Consider the following 14,792-nt stretch of genomic DNA (forward strand, 5'->3'; position numbering starts at 1 on the left):
GGAGCTTACATTTGAGGAGAGGGGGAACTCAACATAATAAGTAAGTATTCTACAGTGTGTTAGAGGTGATAGGAAGTGCTGTGGAGGAAAAGCAGAGTACGAGTAGTAGTGACCTAGCAATAGTACTATTCTTTTCTTAGGATGATGAGTTGGGCTGGGGCACTTGTGTGGCTCAGTCAGTTAAGCATCCAACTCTTGGTTTTCGGTAAGGTCATGATCTCATGGTTTGTGAGTTCAAGCCCCACATCGGTGTCTGTGCGGACAGTACAGAGCCTGCTTAGGATTCTCTCTCCCTTTCTCTGTGCCATCCCTTCTTGCACATGATCTCTCTCTCTCAAAATAAATAAATAAACTTAAAAAAAAAGATGATTGGTTGGGAATAGATGATTAGTTGAGCATAGCACCTTAATGAGTATAAATGAAATTCTGATTCACTAAAGATATTTTAGAAATAACAGCAGTGATGCCATTCATATCTTATTGTAGCTGATCACAGAGTCTGGCAAAAACAAGAACATCCAGTATTTACTGAGCGCTGAACTAAGCAGTCTACAATAAACTTTTCATATGCAGTAGTTTCTACTTTGTAGCTACAGAATTTGAGGCACAGAGTCGGCAATGGGTAATCTGTAGAAGGTCACACAATCAGTAAGCCGCTGGCCAGCATCTGAATCCAGCAGGGCAATTCCACAGCCCACGTTCTTTAAAAAATTTTTTTTCATTGTATTTATTTGAGAAAGAGAGAGAGAGAGAGAGAGAGAGAGAGAGAGAGAGAGAGAGAGAGAGAAAGCATGCACGAGTGAGAGAGAGGGTTATAGAGAGAGGGAGAGGGAATCTTAAGCAGGGTGTACACTCAGCGCAGAGCCTGCATGGGCTCAATCCCACAACCCTGGGATCATGACCTGAGCCAAAATCAAGAGTCTGATGCTCAACCAACTGAGCCACTCAGATACGCTACAGGCCACATTCCTAACTACCATGGCGTGCTGCCAATTCTTTGTGCTGCATTCATTTACTCATGTCCTTACTCTTGTGTTTGACGCTCTTGTAGGGGCTCCGAATAATTCCTACAGGAATTAGTTTAATCAATAAAAATAACTTCAAGCTTCCTGAGAATCTTCCAGAACATATCAACAGATTATACTACTAGATGAAAGCAGTAAGGCATATAGGGTCTTTATTTTCATAATCCAGCCTTGCAATTTCTATATGTCAAGAAACATTTTTTTTAGAACATGAATCCTCTTTTTTCTTGTCTCCCATTTTGCAAGGTGACTAAATATCTATTCATCTAAAAATACAACTTCTACCTGTAGTGGAATTATTTTGCTACCTTTATTACTTTATTACTTTTGGTATAGTTATCCCTAATGATAACACTGGGATGGAAGAGGAAAAATAAACAACAAAATTCAAGAAAGCTATTTCGAGGCAACCTACCAAATGGGAGAAGATACTTGTAAATAATATATCTGATGAGGAATTAATATCCAAAATATATAAATAACTTATACAACTCAACACCAAAAAATCCAGATAATCAAAAAAAAAAAAAAAGACAGGGTACCTGAATAGACATTTTTCCAAAGAAGACATACAGATGGCCAATGGACATATAAAAAGATACTCAGCATCACTAATCATCAGGGAAATGCAAATCAAAACCACAGTGATCTATCACCTCACATTTGTCAGAATGGTTATAAAGAAAAAGACAAGAAATAACAAGTGTTGGTGAGGATGTGGAGAAAATGGAACCCTTGTGCACTGTTGGTGGGAATTTAAATTGGTGCAACCACTGTGGAAAGCAGTATGGAGTTTCCTCAAAAAATTAAAAATAGAAATATCATATGATTTAGGAATTCCACTACAGAATATTTACCCCCCAAAATGAAAAACACTAATTTGAAAACATATTGTAAGTGATACAATAATCAAGATTTTACAATAATCAAGATATGAAAGCAACCCAAGTGTCCCTTGATAGATGAATGAATAAAGAAGATGAGGTATACTGAGTAATATTAATCAGCCATAAAAAAGAATGAAATCTTGTCATTTGCAACGACATGGAAAGAGCTAGAGAGTATTATAGTAAGTGAAATAAGTCAGAGAAAGACACCATATGATTTCACGCATGTGGAATTTTTTTAAGTACAGCAAAGGTTATGTAATCAATAATACTGTAGTTATGTTGTATGGGGACCACACTTATCATTGTGAGCATTTCATAATGTACATAAGTGTTGAGTCACTACCTTATATACCTGAAACCAAGACAACATTGTATGTCAGCTCTACTTCAATAATAAAAATTAAGAACAAAATCTTTTTAAAAAGAAAGCTATTTCTAAGGTTTGGTTACTTTTGAATTTTTGTTGACTTGAATCACTTAACTTTATGGGCTTCTTATTTAAAGCTGGGGTAATGATACAGAAGTTGTCAGATCAAATTACTTTACTCTATTTGCTACTAAAATTTGTGATTTCCTTCCCCTCTCCACCTCAGTGTTTCATATTTATCTGTTAAGTTCTAGAAAGAGGAGATTTGGAAGGGGCCCTTTTAGAAAAGCACAATTAACTGATTAGAGACATGTGAGAATTTCCCCAGAAAGGAAGATTATTGGTAATACTTTCTCCAATGGGTTTAAAGCAGAATTTCAGATATGACATAATTGTGAACCTGTACCAAACAGCCTTGAGATGTTCAGAAGGGAGGTGACTCTCTTTGAAGGAGGAGGAAGAGAGCAGTCATAGCTTGCCCAATGTGGAGACTAGAGTAAGAAAGCCAACAGTGTTGTGTTAGAAATCCTGTCCCTATACAGTAAACTTGTCTTATTTTATTTCAGGATGAAGAGAAAGTTCTATTCTTGGGATGAATGTATGAACCTGAGAGAAGTTAAGGTAAAAAAAAAATCCTACAGATGGAAAGAGCCCAAGGAGGCCTGAACTCTGCCTCACCCTGTCTCATTTCTAAAGATGGCTGCTAAAGGGACCTTTCTGTTCTTTGTAGGAAGTGGTCCATTGATAATTGTATTTCTGATGTTATTTTCTTTATCTTCCTAAGTGATTTCTCATTCCTCATCCAAATGTCAGCAGAGAACAGAAAATAACTCTACCCTCTATTTGAAAGTATACACTCTCACTTTTAAAAGAGCATTTTAATTCATGCTATCCAAGGAAAGACAACGTTTAACAACTACATACCATTTCTTTCTATGTTATGCTATATGACTTGGATAAATCTTTGGAGACATTTGTATGGAATCTCACACAGTTAAGTCAGAAAAAAAAATTAAGCCTATTGACGAGACTGAGAGACAAAAGTGACATTGAAATGTTGGGCAGCTAATACTGACTTTGTTTATTTTTGCTCTTCCATTCATTATTTCAAAGAATTTCTGCTTACTTTAAGTTGGTGTTCTAAAATGTTCTTAGTCATTTAAAATATTATAGACACTGAAAACTCATTAAAGAATTCAGAAGATCCTTAAGGTAACCATCATAGGTAGCACTGATGAGATTTTGCCAACTTCTGTAACTTGGCTTTAAGAATTTTATTGTGTATTTGCTGTGCTGCAGTCTCTGAAGAAGCTCAACCACGCCAACGTGATCAAACTTAAAGAAGTTATCAGAGAAAATGACCATCTCTATTTTATATTTGAATATATGAAAGAAAACCTCTATCAATTAATGAAAGACAGGTAGGTCTTTATTTTACAAAATCTGTATTTTTTTTCTTTGTAACCTCCTGTCTGAGTTCCTTGGATCCGATCCTTCAAAATGTCACACTTGACAGTGTCCAGGGTTTGTCACTCCCAGAGTGAATCTTAATTTATTAGCTGTTATCTTTATAACTTGAAGAAGAGCTAGCTATGACAGGGTCACCGTTTTTCTGGTGTAATGTCTTAAAAGTCAAGAGAGGGACACCTGGGCAGCTTAGTCAGTAGAGCATCTGACTCTTGATTTTGGCTCAGGTCATGGTCTCATGGTTTATGAGATCGAGCCCTGTGTCAGGCTCTGTGGCAACAGTGTGGAGCCTGCCTGGGATTCTCTCTCTCTCCCTCATTCTCTGCCTCTCCCCGACTCATGCACATTCTCTCTCTCTCTCTGTAAAATAAGTAAACATTCTTTAAAAAGCAAGTAAAATGGACATTAATCCCCCACATGTGACCAGTAGCTACCACCAAAATATTAACCCCCCCAAGCTCATGGCACGTGACTGAAGCTCTCCCTCTTCATAGGTTTAGAAATTAAAATGGGAATTTCTTTGGAATTGGTAACACAGAAAGTTTTATCATTCATTTACATATTCTAATGAATGAACTTATTAGATCCCTTCATGAAAACTGCTTCCTTCCTCCCTTCTTTCATTAACCTTTCACAAAGTGCTCGAGAGAGTAATGAAGCAATGAAAATTTTCTCAATTTTGTCCATGACCAGCTTTATTACTGAATATTAAACTATAGATAGGTTTTGTTTCAAAAAGTATAGATAGATTGTGTGTTTATATGATATATATATCTTGACTTTTTAAAAATATAAGTTTATTTATTTGCTGTGATGACAGTGCAGAGCCCACATGGGGCTCCATCTCACCAACCATGAGATCATGATCTGAGCCGAAATCAAGAGTCAGATGCTCAACCAAGTGAGCTACTCAGGCGCCCCCATTTTACCTGCTTTTAAAGCCAGAGTTGTTCAACAAAAGATCCTAAAATATTTTATACATTTCCCAGTGGAATGCTGATTGCTCTCTCTATTTCTTTCATACACACATACATACCCAATCAAAGTAATCCTTAAGGATGGTGAGTGAATTTTTCTCTAATCATATTTTTTCTTCTTTCAAAAAATACTTATTGAATGACTGTTATGTTCCACAGGCTGATGTCACTATAACATTAATAGCAGTTAAATTAGAGGTAAGGAAATTTCAACCCCTCAAATCAGTGTTTATTTTTTTATGGTTCTTTGTAGCCTGTGGAAACAGGCATGCATTTTTTTAATTTAGTTTCAATTTTAGTGGTGATAACTTTTTATTTGACTGATTCACTTCCAACCATTTTGTTTTGCTGATACAAAGTCTTCACAGTTACTATTGTTAGTCTATTCTGTTAAATGACCATGCCATGCTTCACCCCTTGCTTTAAACTATTTAAAAGAAATAACTATCAATGGGTGAATAGGTTTGATAATTACACTGTATGTTGATGGGATTATTTTGTAGCCATTAAAAGTGATAATTATAAAAAATATGAAACTGCCTATGAGTAGATAAAAAACAAATCAAAACTGTGATTATGTGACACTGAAACCTACTATAAAAGCTATACATATAAATGGATTAGTATTGGACTAGAATACTGAAAAATCAAAATAGTTTCCTAATCAGGTGATGATGAATAGTCCTGAATTTTTGGCTTCTACTAATCATGCTCTTTAAAATGTCTAAAATGATAAACATATGCCTGATATATTGAAATACAGTTGTTGAAGAAAAATATATTAATATAAATATATTTAAAATTTGTTACACTTTCATCTGATTTTAAATATATATATATAAATCTGTGATAAGTGGATAATACAATTGCAAATAAACAATAAAAAGAATCAAATTTGGAATTTCATGATTCAATTCTGGATTTCTAAATTAAGTGGAAATAAAAATAATATTGTTTGAATATTATTCAATGTCAAAGGGATAAATTTAACAATTAACAAGTGTACATGGTAAAGAGCTATTTGAGGTTAAGTGGCTTTTTTACACTTTGTTTTTGGTAGCTTAACTTCCTGAAACATTATTTTGAGGATCAAGGTTAATTTAAAAGCCTTTTTTATTCAAGTAGTCCTTTTTTTCTATTTTAACTGAAGGCCAATATATATAAACCTTTGCTCCAATGCTGTAACTGTACCTTTAATTGATAGCATTTGTTAGATGAATTTAAATTGTTGGCAAGGATAAAAATATTTTGTTTCTTTTAAAATTTCTTTTATAATTTATTGCTAGGGGTGCTGGGTTGGCTTAGTCAGTTAAGTGTCCAACTTCAGCTCAGGTCATGATCTCACAATCCGTGGGTTTGAGCCCCATGTTGGGCTCTGTGCCAACAGCTCAGAGCCTGGAGCTTGCTTCAGATTCTGTGTCTCTCTCTCTGTCTGCCCCTCCCCCACTCGCTCTCTGTCTGTCTCTCAAAATAAAATAAAGACATAAAAAATGTTTTTTAATAAAATTTATTCTATAATTTATGAAAGTGACTTTTAAGAAATATTTCAATAATATGGTACTGGCTCCGTTGGAGGAACATGTGACTCTTGATCTCGGGATCGTGGGTTCAAGCCCCATTTTGGGTGTATAGACCACTGAAACAAACAAATAAGTAAACAACTTAAAAAATATTTCAATAATGTATGATCAATAGTATTTTCAAGCTTTATAAGACCAGTGTTTATCTTTCTGTCTATTGTGCCCATTTGCCGAGATACTTTAGAACATTGCATAAGCATGGTAATGTAGTTAACAATGTAATATTAAAAAATAGGCCATTTTCCATATGTTGAGAGCATTTTGGATAAACAGTCTAATCCAGGGGTGCTGGGAGGCTCAGTCAAACGTTAAGCGTCAGACTTCAGCCCAGGTCACGATCTCATGGTTTGTGAGGTTGAGCCCAACATCAGGCTCTGTGATGACGGCTCAGAACCTGGAGCCTGCTTCGGACTCTGTGTTTCCCTCTCTCTCGGCCCATCCCCCACTCACTCTCTGTCTCTCTCTCTCAAAAATAAATAAACATTTAAAAAAAACCACTCTAATCCAATTGTGCTGTGATAAAGATGTTAGAAAATGTTGAAATTATGATGAGCTTTAAAAGCTTAAAATAATTACTTCCAAAACAGGGTCAAAGAAGAGTTAATTCATATTAATAATTAATATGTTTCAGTCTTAACTTAGTCTTTATTAGGGTCTTAATGTAAATACCAGACAAAGCTACACCGTCCAATACTGTAGCTACTAGTCACATGTGGCTCTTGAACTGAAATGTGGCCGGTCTGGACTGAGATGTGCTTTAAAGGTAAAATAAAAATACACACCAACCTGGAAAACTTGGTACACAAAAGGGAATTCATTAATAATTTTTATATTGATTACATGTTGAAATAATATCTGGTATATATTAAATAAATTAAATATTAATTTTACCTATTTCATTTGTTTTAATGTGGTGACTAGAAAAAATTAAATACATAAGTGTTTCTCATTTGTGACTCTTAATATATTTTTCCACTGGCCAGTACCAGTAGACAATATAGACCTGAAGCAGTTATGCCCTTAAAACTCTTAAGGCCTATATGATGCAGGTTTGCACCCCTGGATAACTTGATTATTAGGAGTTTTCCAATTTACTTTGCTCCTCTTGGGACAGTTTAAAATTTAGCTATTGAATATTTGTGTCATACGTTCATTATTAGATTTGAGTTCTGACGTCCCAAACATCAAAATAAACAAAAATTCTAATTGTCACCTTTTAAATTTACAACCTTTAATAACTATAAAGCTACAAATGATTCCTTTAACCAACATCATGAGGCTAACGGGCTCCCAGGGAGAAGAACACCTCCTCTCGTTTGGTGTGGTTGGTTGGCTAACAATTACGTGACTGTTTATTTGTTCCTGTCTTCACAGAAACAAGCTGTTCCCTGAGTCAGTCATAAGAAATATTATGTATCAAATATTACAAGGACTGGCATTCATCCATAAACATGGTAGGTTTAAATTTCATTTCCTGCCTCTTTAGATTACTGTCAAGGTCATGAGGTCACACGCAGGAATTGTACATGAACTTTTAAATAATGTTCTATTGAATAACTACAAATTTGTAGTATGTGCCTACACACACTGACATTTTTATTTTAAAAACTTAGAATTTCTATAACTTTATATAAAATAGCATTTCTGTAATCTATAACTGTCTTCCTCTAGAGCAGAATTCGTTAACACTTTGATCATCAGCCTTTAGTCTCAGTTATAATAAACCCATCCTATAATCTCCTGCCCTGATTTTACCTTGGAAATGAAAACAAAGTAAAATGCGTTTCTTTTGGAAAAAGATTGGAATGCTTTGATCACATGACCACTTATTAACGTTTACGTAGTTTAAACTTTGTAAACTATGAGCGCTCATGCTATGGTGTTTTATAGTTTTCCTTAGTATTTACATTTAGTTGTTTCTAGTCTTCGTGTTTCTATTCTATTGTTGCAATTTCTGTTCTTTGAGTGAAATTAAGGAAAGTGCTTGTTCTTATTGTTATGAATTTCTCATTTATGTAGTCTTTATTTATAGTCTTTTATATACCTATCAAACCGAAATAATTAGTCCAAAAAGTTAACATAATTATTATGAAAATTTTTAGCAAATGTTTGTTTAGAATCACTAGATGTTCCAATATTAAATTGGAAGAGTCTGTGCCAGACCTACTGCTACAGTTCTGAACACAGGCATTTGGAAATCACCATCATTAGTCTCCTTTCATGTTTCATCCCAATGAAACATTCCTAATTACAAAAGAAAAGTTCAGTTATATTTTGTTAGGTTTCAAATATGTTTAAACATGATGATCAATTATTGTTCTTCCTCTCTGCTACCTAGGATTTTTTCATAGGGATATGAAACCAGAAAACTTGCTTTGCATGGGTCCAGAACTTGTAAAAATCGCGGATTTTGGACTTGCAAGAGAATTAAGATCTCAGCCACCATATACTGATTATGTATCCACCAGATGGTAAGTAGTTTATGTCTGGGTTGAAGTCTTATTACAAAAGATTGTTACATCGCTTCCTGAAGGTTCCATATTGAGCATTTAAAACAAAATATAAAACTGACTTTTGCATTCTGTGGAGAAGGAAGGATTGGGTCATGACTATTCTGAAGGAAAAAGGATTTCATTGACTGATTGATTCATTCGACAAACATCTGTGAACATGTACCATGTGCTAGATTTTATTTCAGGCACAGGGAACACAGAAGTGAACTGAACAGAAAAAAAAATCTGTCTCCTGCTGCGTCCATGACATCCAATACACAAATAAAGTTAAAAACATCAATGGGGGCGGGGCGCCTGGATGGCTCAGTTAGTTAAGCATCCAACTTCGGCTTATGGCATGATCTCACAGTTCCGGAGTTTGAGCCCCACGTCGGGCTCTGTGCTGACAGCTCAGAACCTAGAGCCTGCTTTGGACTCTGGGTCTCCAGCTCTCTCTGCCCCTCCTCCTCTCACACTCTTTCTCTCTCTCAAAAATAAATAAACTTAAAAAAAACTCCAAAACCAAAAAACATCATGCGTTACCAACAGAAAGACATACACATGCTCATCAAAAGCCATGTAATGGTCCCACACTGCGAACTACCCAGACGTCCATCATGAGCAGCAGAACATATTCACCCAGTAGAATGCTTTACAGCAATGAGAATGAAAAGTCTACAGCTACACACACAATATGACTGAGTCTCACAGAAATAATGCTGAGAGCAAGACGCCAAACAGGAAAAAAGTACATATGGTAGGATTCCATTTATATAAAGTGAAAACTAATCTATGCTGTCAGCAGTTATGTGAATAGTGATGGTGAGTGTGGGAGAAAGACCTCCTGGGATGCTGAGAACACTCAGTTTCTTGAACTTGGTGTTGTGTCAGTGGATGTGTTCTATTTGTGAAAATTCATCGAGCAGCCCTCTTAACAGTACGTGCACTTTTCTGCGTGTGTGTTACATTCCAGTTAAAACAAGCATATTCATAGATCAGGTGGTGATACATTATTACAGAGAAAAATAAAATATGGAGAGCGATAGGGAGTTGGGTGTTTAGGGGAAGGAAAGGCATGTTGCTATTGTAAAGAGAGGGTTTTGCTAAGAAGGAGACGCCAGGGCAAGAAGGAGCTTTCGGGCAGAGAAAATGCTGAGCGTAAAGGCCTAGAGACAGGAACACCATGTGTGAATTCTGCAAAGCGCAGAATAAAGAGGGACGCTGTGGCTGGAAATGAAGCTGGAGAGTCTATGGAGTGGCCAGATCTCATGGGTCCTTCTAGGTAAGGACTGCGGTGGCTTGTTAATCTACGTGGACTGGGGAGCCCCTGGAGGGTGTTGAGAAGAGGTGTGATCTGATCTCACATGTTTTAAAGGTATCACTCTCACTGCTGTATTAAAAGAAGATTTTGGAGGAGCAAGGGAAGAAGCAGGGAGAGCAGGTAGGACGCTGTTACAATAATCCTGGCAGGAAATGACAGAGACTTGGATCTGGTGGCCACGGACGTGGTATTTTTAACGTAGCGCAACCATGACTTCCTGGTGAATCAGATGTGGGGTGTCAGATAAAGGAATCAAAGACTTTAAGGTTGTTTTTTTCTTTTTCCTTGAGCAACTGGAAGAATGGAGTCAGCACTAATGGATACGAGGAAGCACAGTTCTGTTTTAGGTTGAGTATCTATTTTCAACTGGGTAAATTTAGACTCTATACTGAAATAGAATAAAATTGGGAAGACTTGTTTTCAACATCCAAACTTGGCAAAATCTTCAAAACAATTTTATCTCATAAAAACGTCAAAGGATAATAACAAGTATTGGCGAGGACGTGGAGAAAGCGGACCCCTCACACATTACTGGGGTGAGCATAAAATGGTGCTTAGTAGCCAGTAGTTCCTCAGTGGTTAAACATCCAGTTACTATGTGACCCGGCAATTCCACACACATTTCTCTGGTATACACCCTAGAGAAATGAAAACACACATCCACACAGAAACTTAGGCATCAATGTTCATAACAGCACTACTTAGACAAAAATTGGAAACACCCAAGTGCCCGTCCCCTGACGAATGGATAAATAAAGTATGCTAGGGCCATGTAACGGGATATAAGTCAGCAGGAAGAGACAAGTCACATGGATGAGCCTTGACAATGTGCTGCGTGAAAAGAAGCCAGTCACCAAGGACCGAATAGTGTATGGTTCCACACCATAGGCAAATCTATAGACAAAGTAGCTAGCTGTAGCACTGAGAATACAGGGTTTCTGGAGAAGTGTGGAGTTTCTTTTGGGGGCAATGAAAATGGTCAAAATTGATTGTGATGATGGACCACACACTCCATGAATATACCTAAAGCCACTGAGTCATACACTTTTCAGTGGATGAGTTGTATATTATGATATTATACGAATTACATCTCAATAAACCTATCAAAGAAAGGTACTGGAATAGAAGCAAAAAGACAACACTGTGAAACATTCGGGCTGAAAAATCTACATAGGGAAAAAAGAAGTTCAAAGTGAGATTTCCTACCAGGTACCTTTGCTCTCATAAATAGGGTATTTTGCTCTGTGAATGATATTGTCAGTTGAGGAAACAGAATCAATGGAAGGAATCAGCACTTTCAATCATAAGTAAAGAGAAGGCGGGGAAACACACTACTTAGGGATAATCTTTGTTAATCTTTTGTTTTCTATCCATCATATAAATATATCATGGATACAATGCTTGGTAAAATTATACAACTGTTCTTATTCAGAATATATCTGCTTCTGTTCGGAGCCTCCCTGCCCGCCCCCCCAACCATGTCTTAAAGCACTTATTTCCATATTCATGTATTTGAGTTCGTATCTTAGGCCACTTGGACACGTCATTTAAATTTGTCTCCAGTTCCACCCACTGTTTGTGGTCAGAGAAAAGATCTTACGCCCAACGTAACCCCAACACATTGTACAAATGCCAGATACGTAGAAGACACTACATACTGATTCCTTGACTGAAATGTGTGACCAAGCAGAATAGAAGCTTACTGCCACCCCTTTTTTTTTTTAACATTTATTTATTATTGAGAGACAGATCATGAGCAGGGGAGGGGCAGAGAGAGAGGGACACACAGAATCCGAAGTAGGCTCCAGGCTCTGAGCTAGCTGTCAGCACAGAGCCTGATGCAAGGCTCGAACCCATGAACTGTGAGATCATGACCTGGGCCGAAGTTGGACACTCAACCCACTAAGCCACCCAGGCGCCCCTGCCATTCTATCTTTGATGTTTTCTTTTCTTTTCTTTTTGAAAGAGAGAGAGAATGTGAGCAGGGGAGGGCCAGAGGGAGAGGGAGACGCAGAATCCAAAGACAGGCTCCATGCTCTGAGCTGTCAGCACAGAGACCAACACAGGGCTCGAACCCATGAACCACAAGATCATGACCTGAACCAAAGTCGGACGCTCAACTGACTGAGCCACCCAGGCACCCCTGGGACTCAATCTTTGAAACCACAGTCAAAATGACCTATTTTCTTTTGTTTTCTATTTTCATAGGTATCGTGCTCCTGAAGTTTTATTACGATCTTCAGTTTATAGCTCTCCCATTGATGTGTGGGCTGTAGGGAGTATAATGGCTGAACTATATACATTAAGACCACTTTTCCCAGGGACAAGTGAGGTCGACGAAATCTTTAAGATTTGCCAAGTTTTAGGGACTCCCAAAAAAGTGAGTACTCTTGTCCTTAAGTTGTTATAACTTTTGATTATTTATAACGTTTACTTGGCTATCTGATATCTTTCGTTTTCAAATAGGCTTATGTTTTAATGGTTATTTTTTCTTAGAAATCTTTTTTTTTTTTTAATTCGGTGGGATGAGAAGCCAGAGTCCCCACCAGACTGAAGGAAAAAAGATTCTTGCCTTGAAGAACTTAAAGGGATACTCTATATTTCGCATGCTGTGTATTTAATTTTGGGTTGATGGCCACAGATGCACAGCCATCCTTGCTTCAACTCTCCTACTTGCTCTGTGAGTGTCCGTTGGCACCCACTCATTAGTTCCAGGTGTCCTGGACCATTTTTCACGTAACTTTCCTGTTTCTTTTTATTTACCTCTGCCATGGATATTTGATGTCTTGAGCAGAGTACTTTTCAATTAACTATTGCATTCAGCTAGACCTTACTTTCTCATACATACTTCAGAAGTATGTATCATTATCATTACATCCTAATTGTATTCGTACGTGTCTTGTAATTAACATCAGACAATTGATCAGTTATTAGAGCTTTACTGAAATTTATCATTTCCCATCTATGTGCAGTTTTTAACCCTGGATGCGATGTATAACATGTAATTGAGGATCTTTGTAATGGTCAGCCGCGCTGTAAATCAGTTGTCTTTATTTATTCAAAGTCACCTGGATATCATCATCAAGGTCTAGAAATCAGACAAGAGTTGAATATTCTGAAATTTATAAAAGGGCTTTCTCATTTTTTCCTAACAATTCTATATTCCTTCTGTACTCTATGTAGCACTGAATTGTATATGTGGTTTGGTCTTTCATTCTCTCATTTATTTATAGTAGTCAACGCCTAGAGGTGTTGATTTTTTATATTATTTCTATGGTTTTAAATTGATTACTAAAAACCATTTTTCTCTCTTTCTTTTTTATTTTCTCTCCCGTCCCCACCCACCTATCTATTCCCTAAACAGAGTGACTGGCCAGAAGGGCACCAGCTTGCATCCTCAATGAACTTCCGCTTTCCCCAGTGTGTTCCTATAAACTTAAAGACTCTTATTCCCAATGCCAGTCATGAGGCTATTCAGCTAATGATGGAAATGTTGAACTGGGATCCAAAGAAGCGGCCAACAGCAAGCCAGGCAAGATGAATCCCCTGGAACAGGGTTTCCTTTCCTTTTTTTTTTTGAGAGTTTACAATATCAGGAATATTTTCATTTACAAAGACAAGTCTATTCTCAACCAGGGTTTTACCAGTAGAAGCAGGCCCCAAACCCTACGGCATCCAATATGTCATGAATTAATTTCTAGGCCAACGAGATCCCTGAGAGAACTGGGAAGACACCCACGCCAATGATTTTCTGTGTCTTGTGGTTCAAATGAGGTTGAGGCTGAAAGGAATCAACTGCCCTAATGATAAGAATTCAGGCATGTGACAGGGAATTGGGAAGAAAACTCGTCACTGCAGGTAGAAAGGCGTCTCTTCAGTTATGAAACAGTAGATTTTCTGTGCTCTCCTGTGGTTTAGAGGTGGGTTCTTGTTCACCGCACGCAACAGTGCCATCCCTCCACGGGACGGGAATACTGTTCACACTGCAGCTCCCAGCTTACAGGTGTCCTCTCGAGTCTCAGTCTTTAAAATGCCATGGCTGTATTTGTAAAGGGCTTAGATTTAAAAAGTCATAATGGGCTTTATTGTATACCTACTGCTATTTAAATATAAATTCAGCATTAAAATTGCCAAAACGGGGCACCTGGATGGCTTAGTTGATTGAGCGTCCACCTCTTGACTTTGGCTCAGGTCATAATCCCAGCCCCGCTTTGGGCTCCACACTGAACATGGAACCTGCTTAAGAGTCTTTCTCTCTCCTTCTCACTCCCTCTGCCCCTCTCCCCAGCTTGCACTTTCTCTCTCTCTCTAAAATTAAAAAAAAAATGTTTAATTACCAAAACATCCACTTTCCTACAAATGGCCAGACATTATTTAAGAAATAATGTTGAGAAATGTTCTCTAAAGGCAAACTGGAAGAACAAATAGGAAAGAATAGTCAAGACAGGTTTGAATAAGAGTAAGTAACTGGAGGATGGTGGTGGGGCAGACAGCTTGCCCTATCAAATATTAAAACAATCTGTAAAGTGATAGTAATTACAACAGTGAAGGCGCTAGCGTAAGGGTGGACACGTAGCTCAGAGTTACAGAAGCTGTAAGTCAGCAGAAGGTAAACATAATGTCACAAACTGGGGGGCGGGGTACTGTCACTGGGATGGTTAGTTAATTCTTTG

The 14,792-nt window shown here is 37.4% G+C and overlaps 1 protein-coding gene and 1 long non-coding RNA gene across 9 annotated transcripts in view; one reads left to right on the top strand and one right to left on the bottom strand.

Moving 5' to 3' along the window:
• MAK (male germ cell associated kinase) overlaps positions 1-14,792 on the top strand; it is a 53,170-nt gene that overhangs the window by 12,783 nt on the left and 25,595 nt on the right. For all 8 annotated transcript variants that reach the window (XM_029943627.1, XM_029943619.1, XM_029943623.1 and 5 more), the window contains exons 3-8: positions 2,849-2,903; positions 3,582-3,703; positions 7,681-7,760; positions 8,645-8,777; positions 12,328-12,499; positions 13,484-13,651. In XM_029943627.1, the coding sequence (XP_029799487.1) occupies positions 2,849-2,903; positions 3,582-3,703; positions 7,681-7,760; positions 8,645-8,777; positions 12,328-12,499; positions 13,484-13,651 (730 nt within the window). The remainder of the gene's footprint in view (positions 1-2,848; positions 2,904-3,581; positions 3,704-7,680; positions 7,761-8,644; positions 8,778-12,327; positions 12,500-13,483; positions 13,652-14,792) is intronic.
• The window catches only part of LOC115295596, a 35,177-nt gene that overhangs the window by 5,731 nt on the left and 14,654 nt on the right, over positions 1-14,792 (bottom strand). The gene's annotated exons all lie outside the window — the stretch shown is intronic.

Source organism: Suricata suricatta, chromosome 7 (genome assembly GCF_006229205.1).
Source record: "Suricata suricatta isolate VVHF042 chromosome 7, meerkat_22Aug2017_6uvM2_HiC, whole genome shotgun sequence".
Lineage (NCBI taxonomy): Eukaryota > Metazoa > Chordata > Mammalia > Carnivora > Herpestidae > Suricata > Suricata suricatta.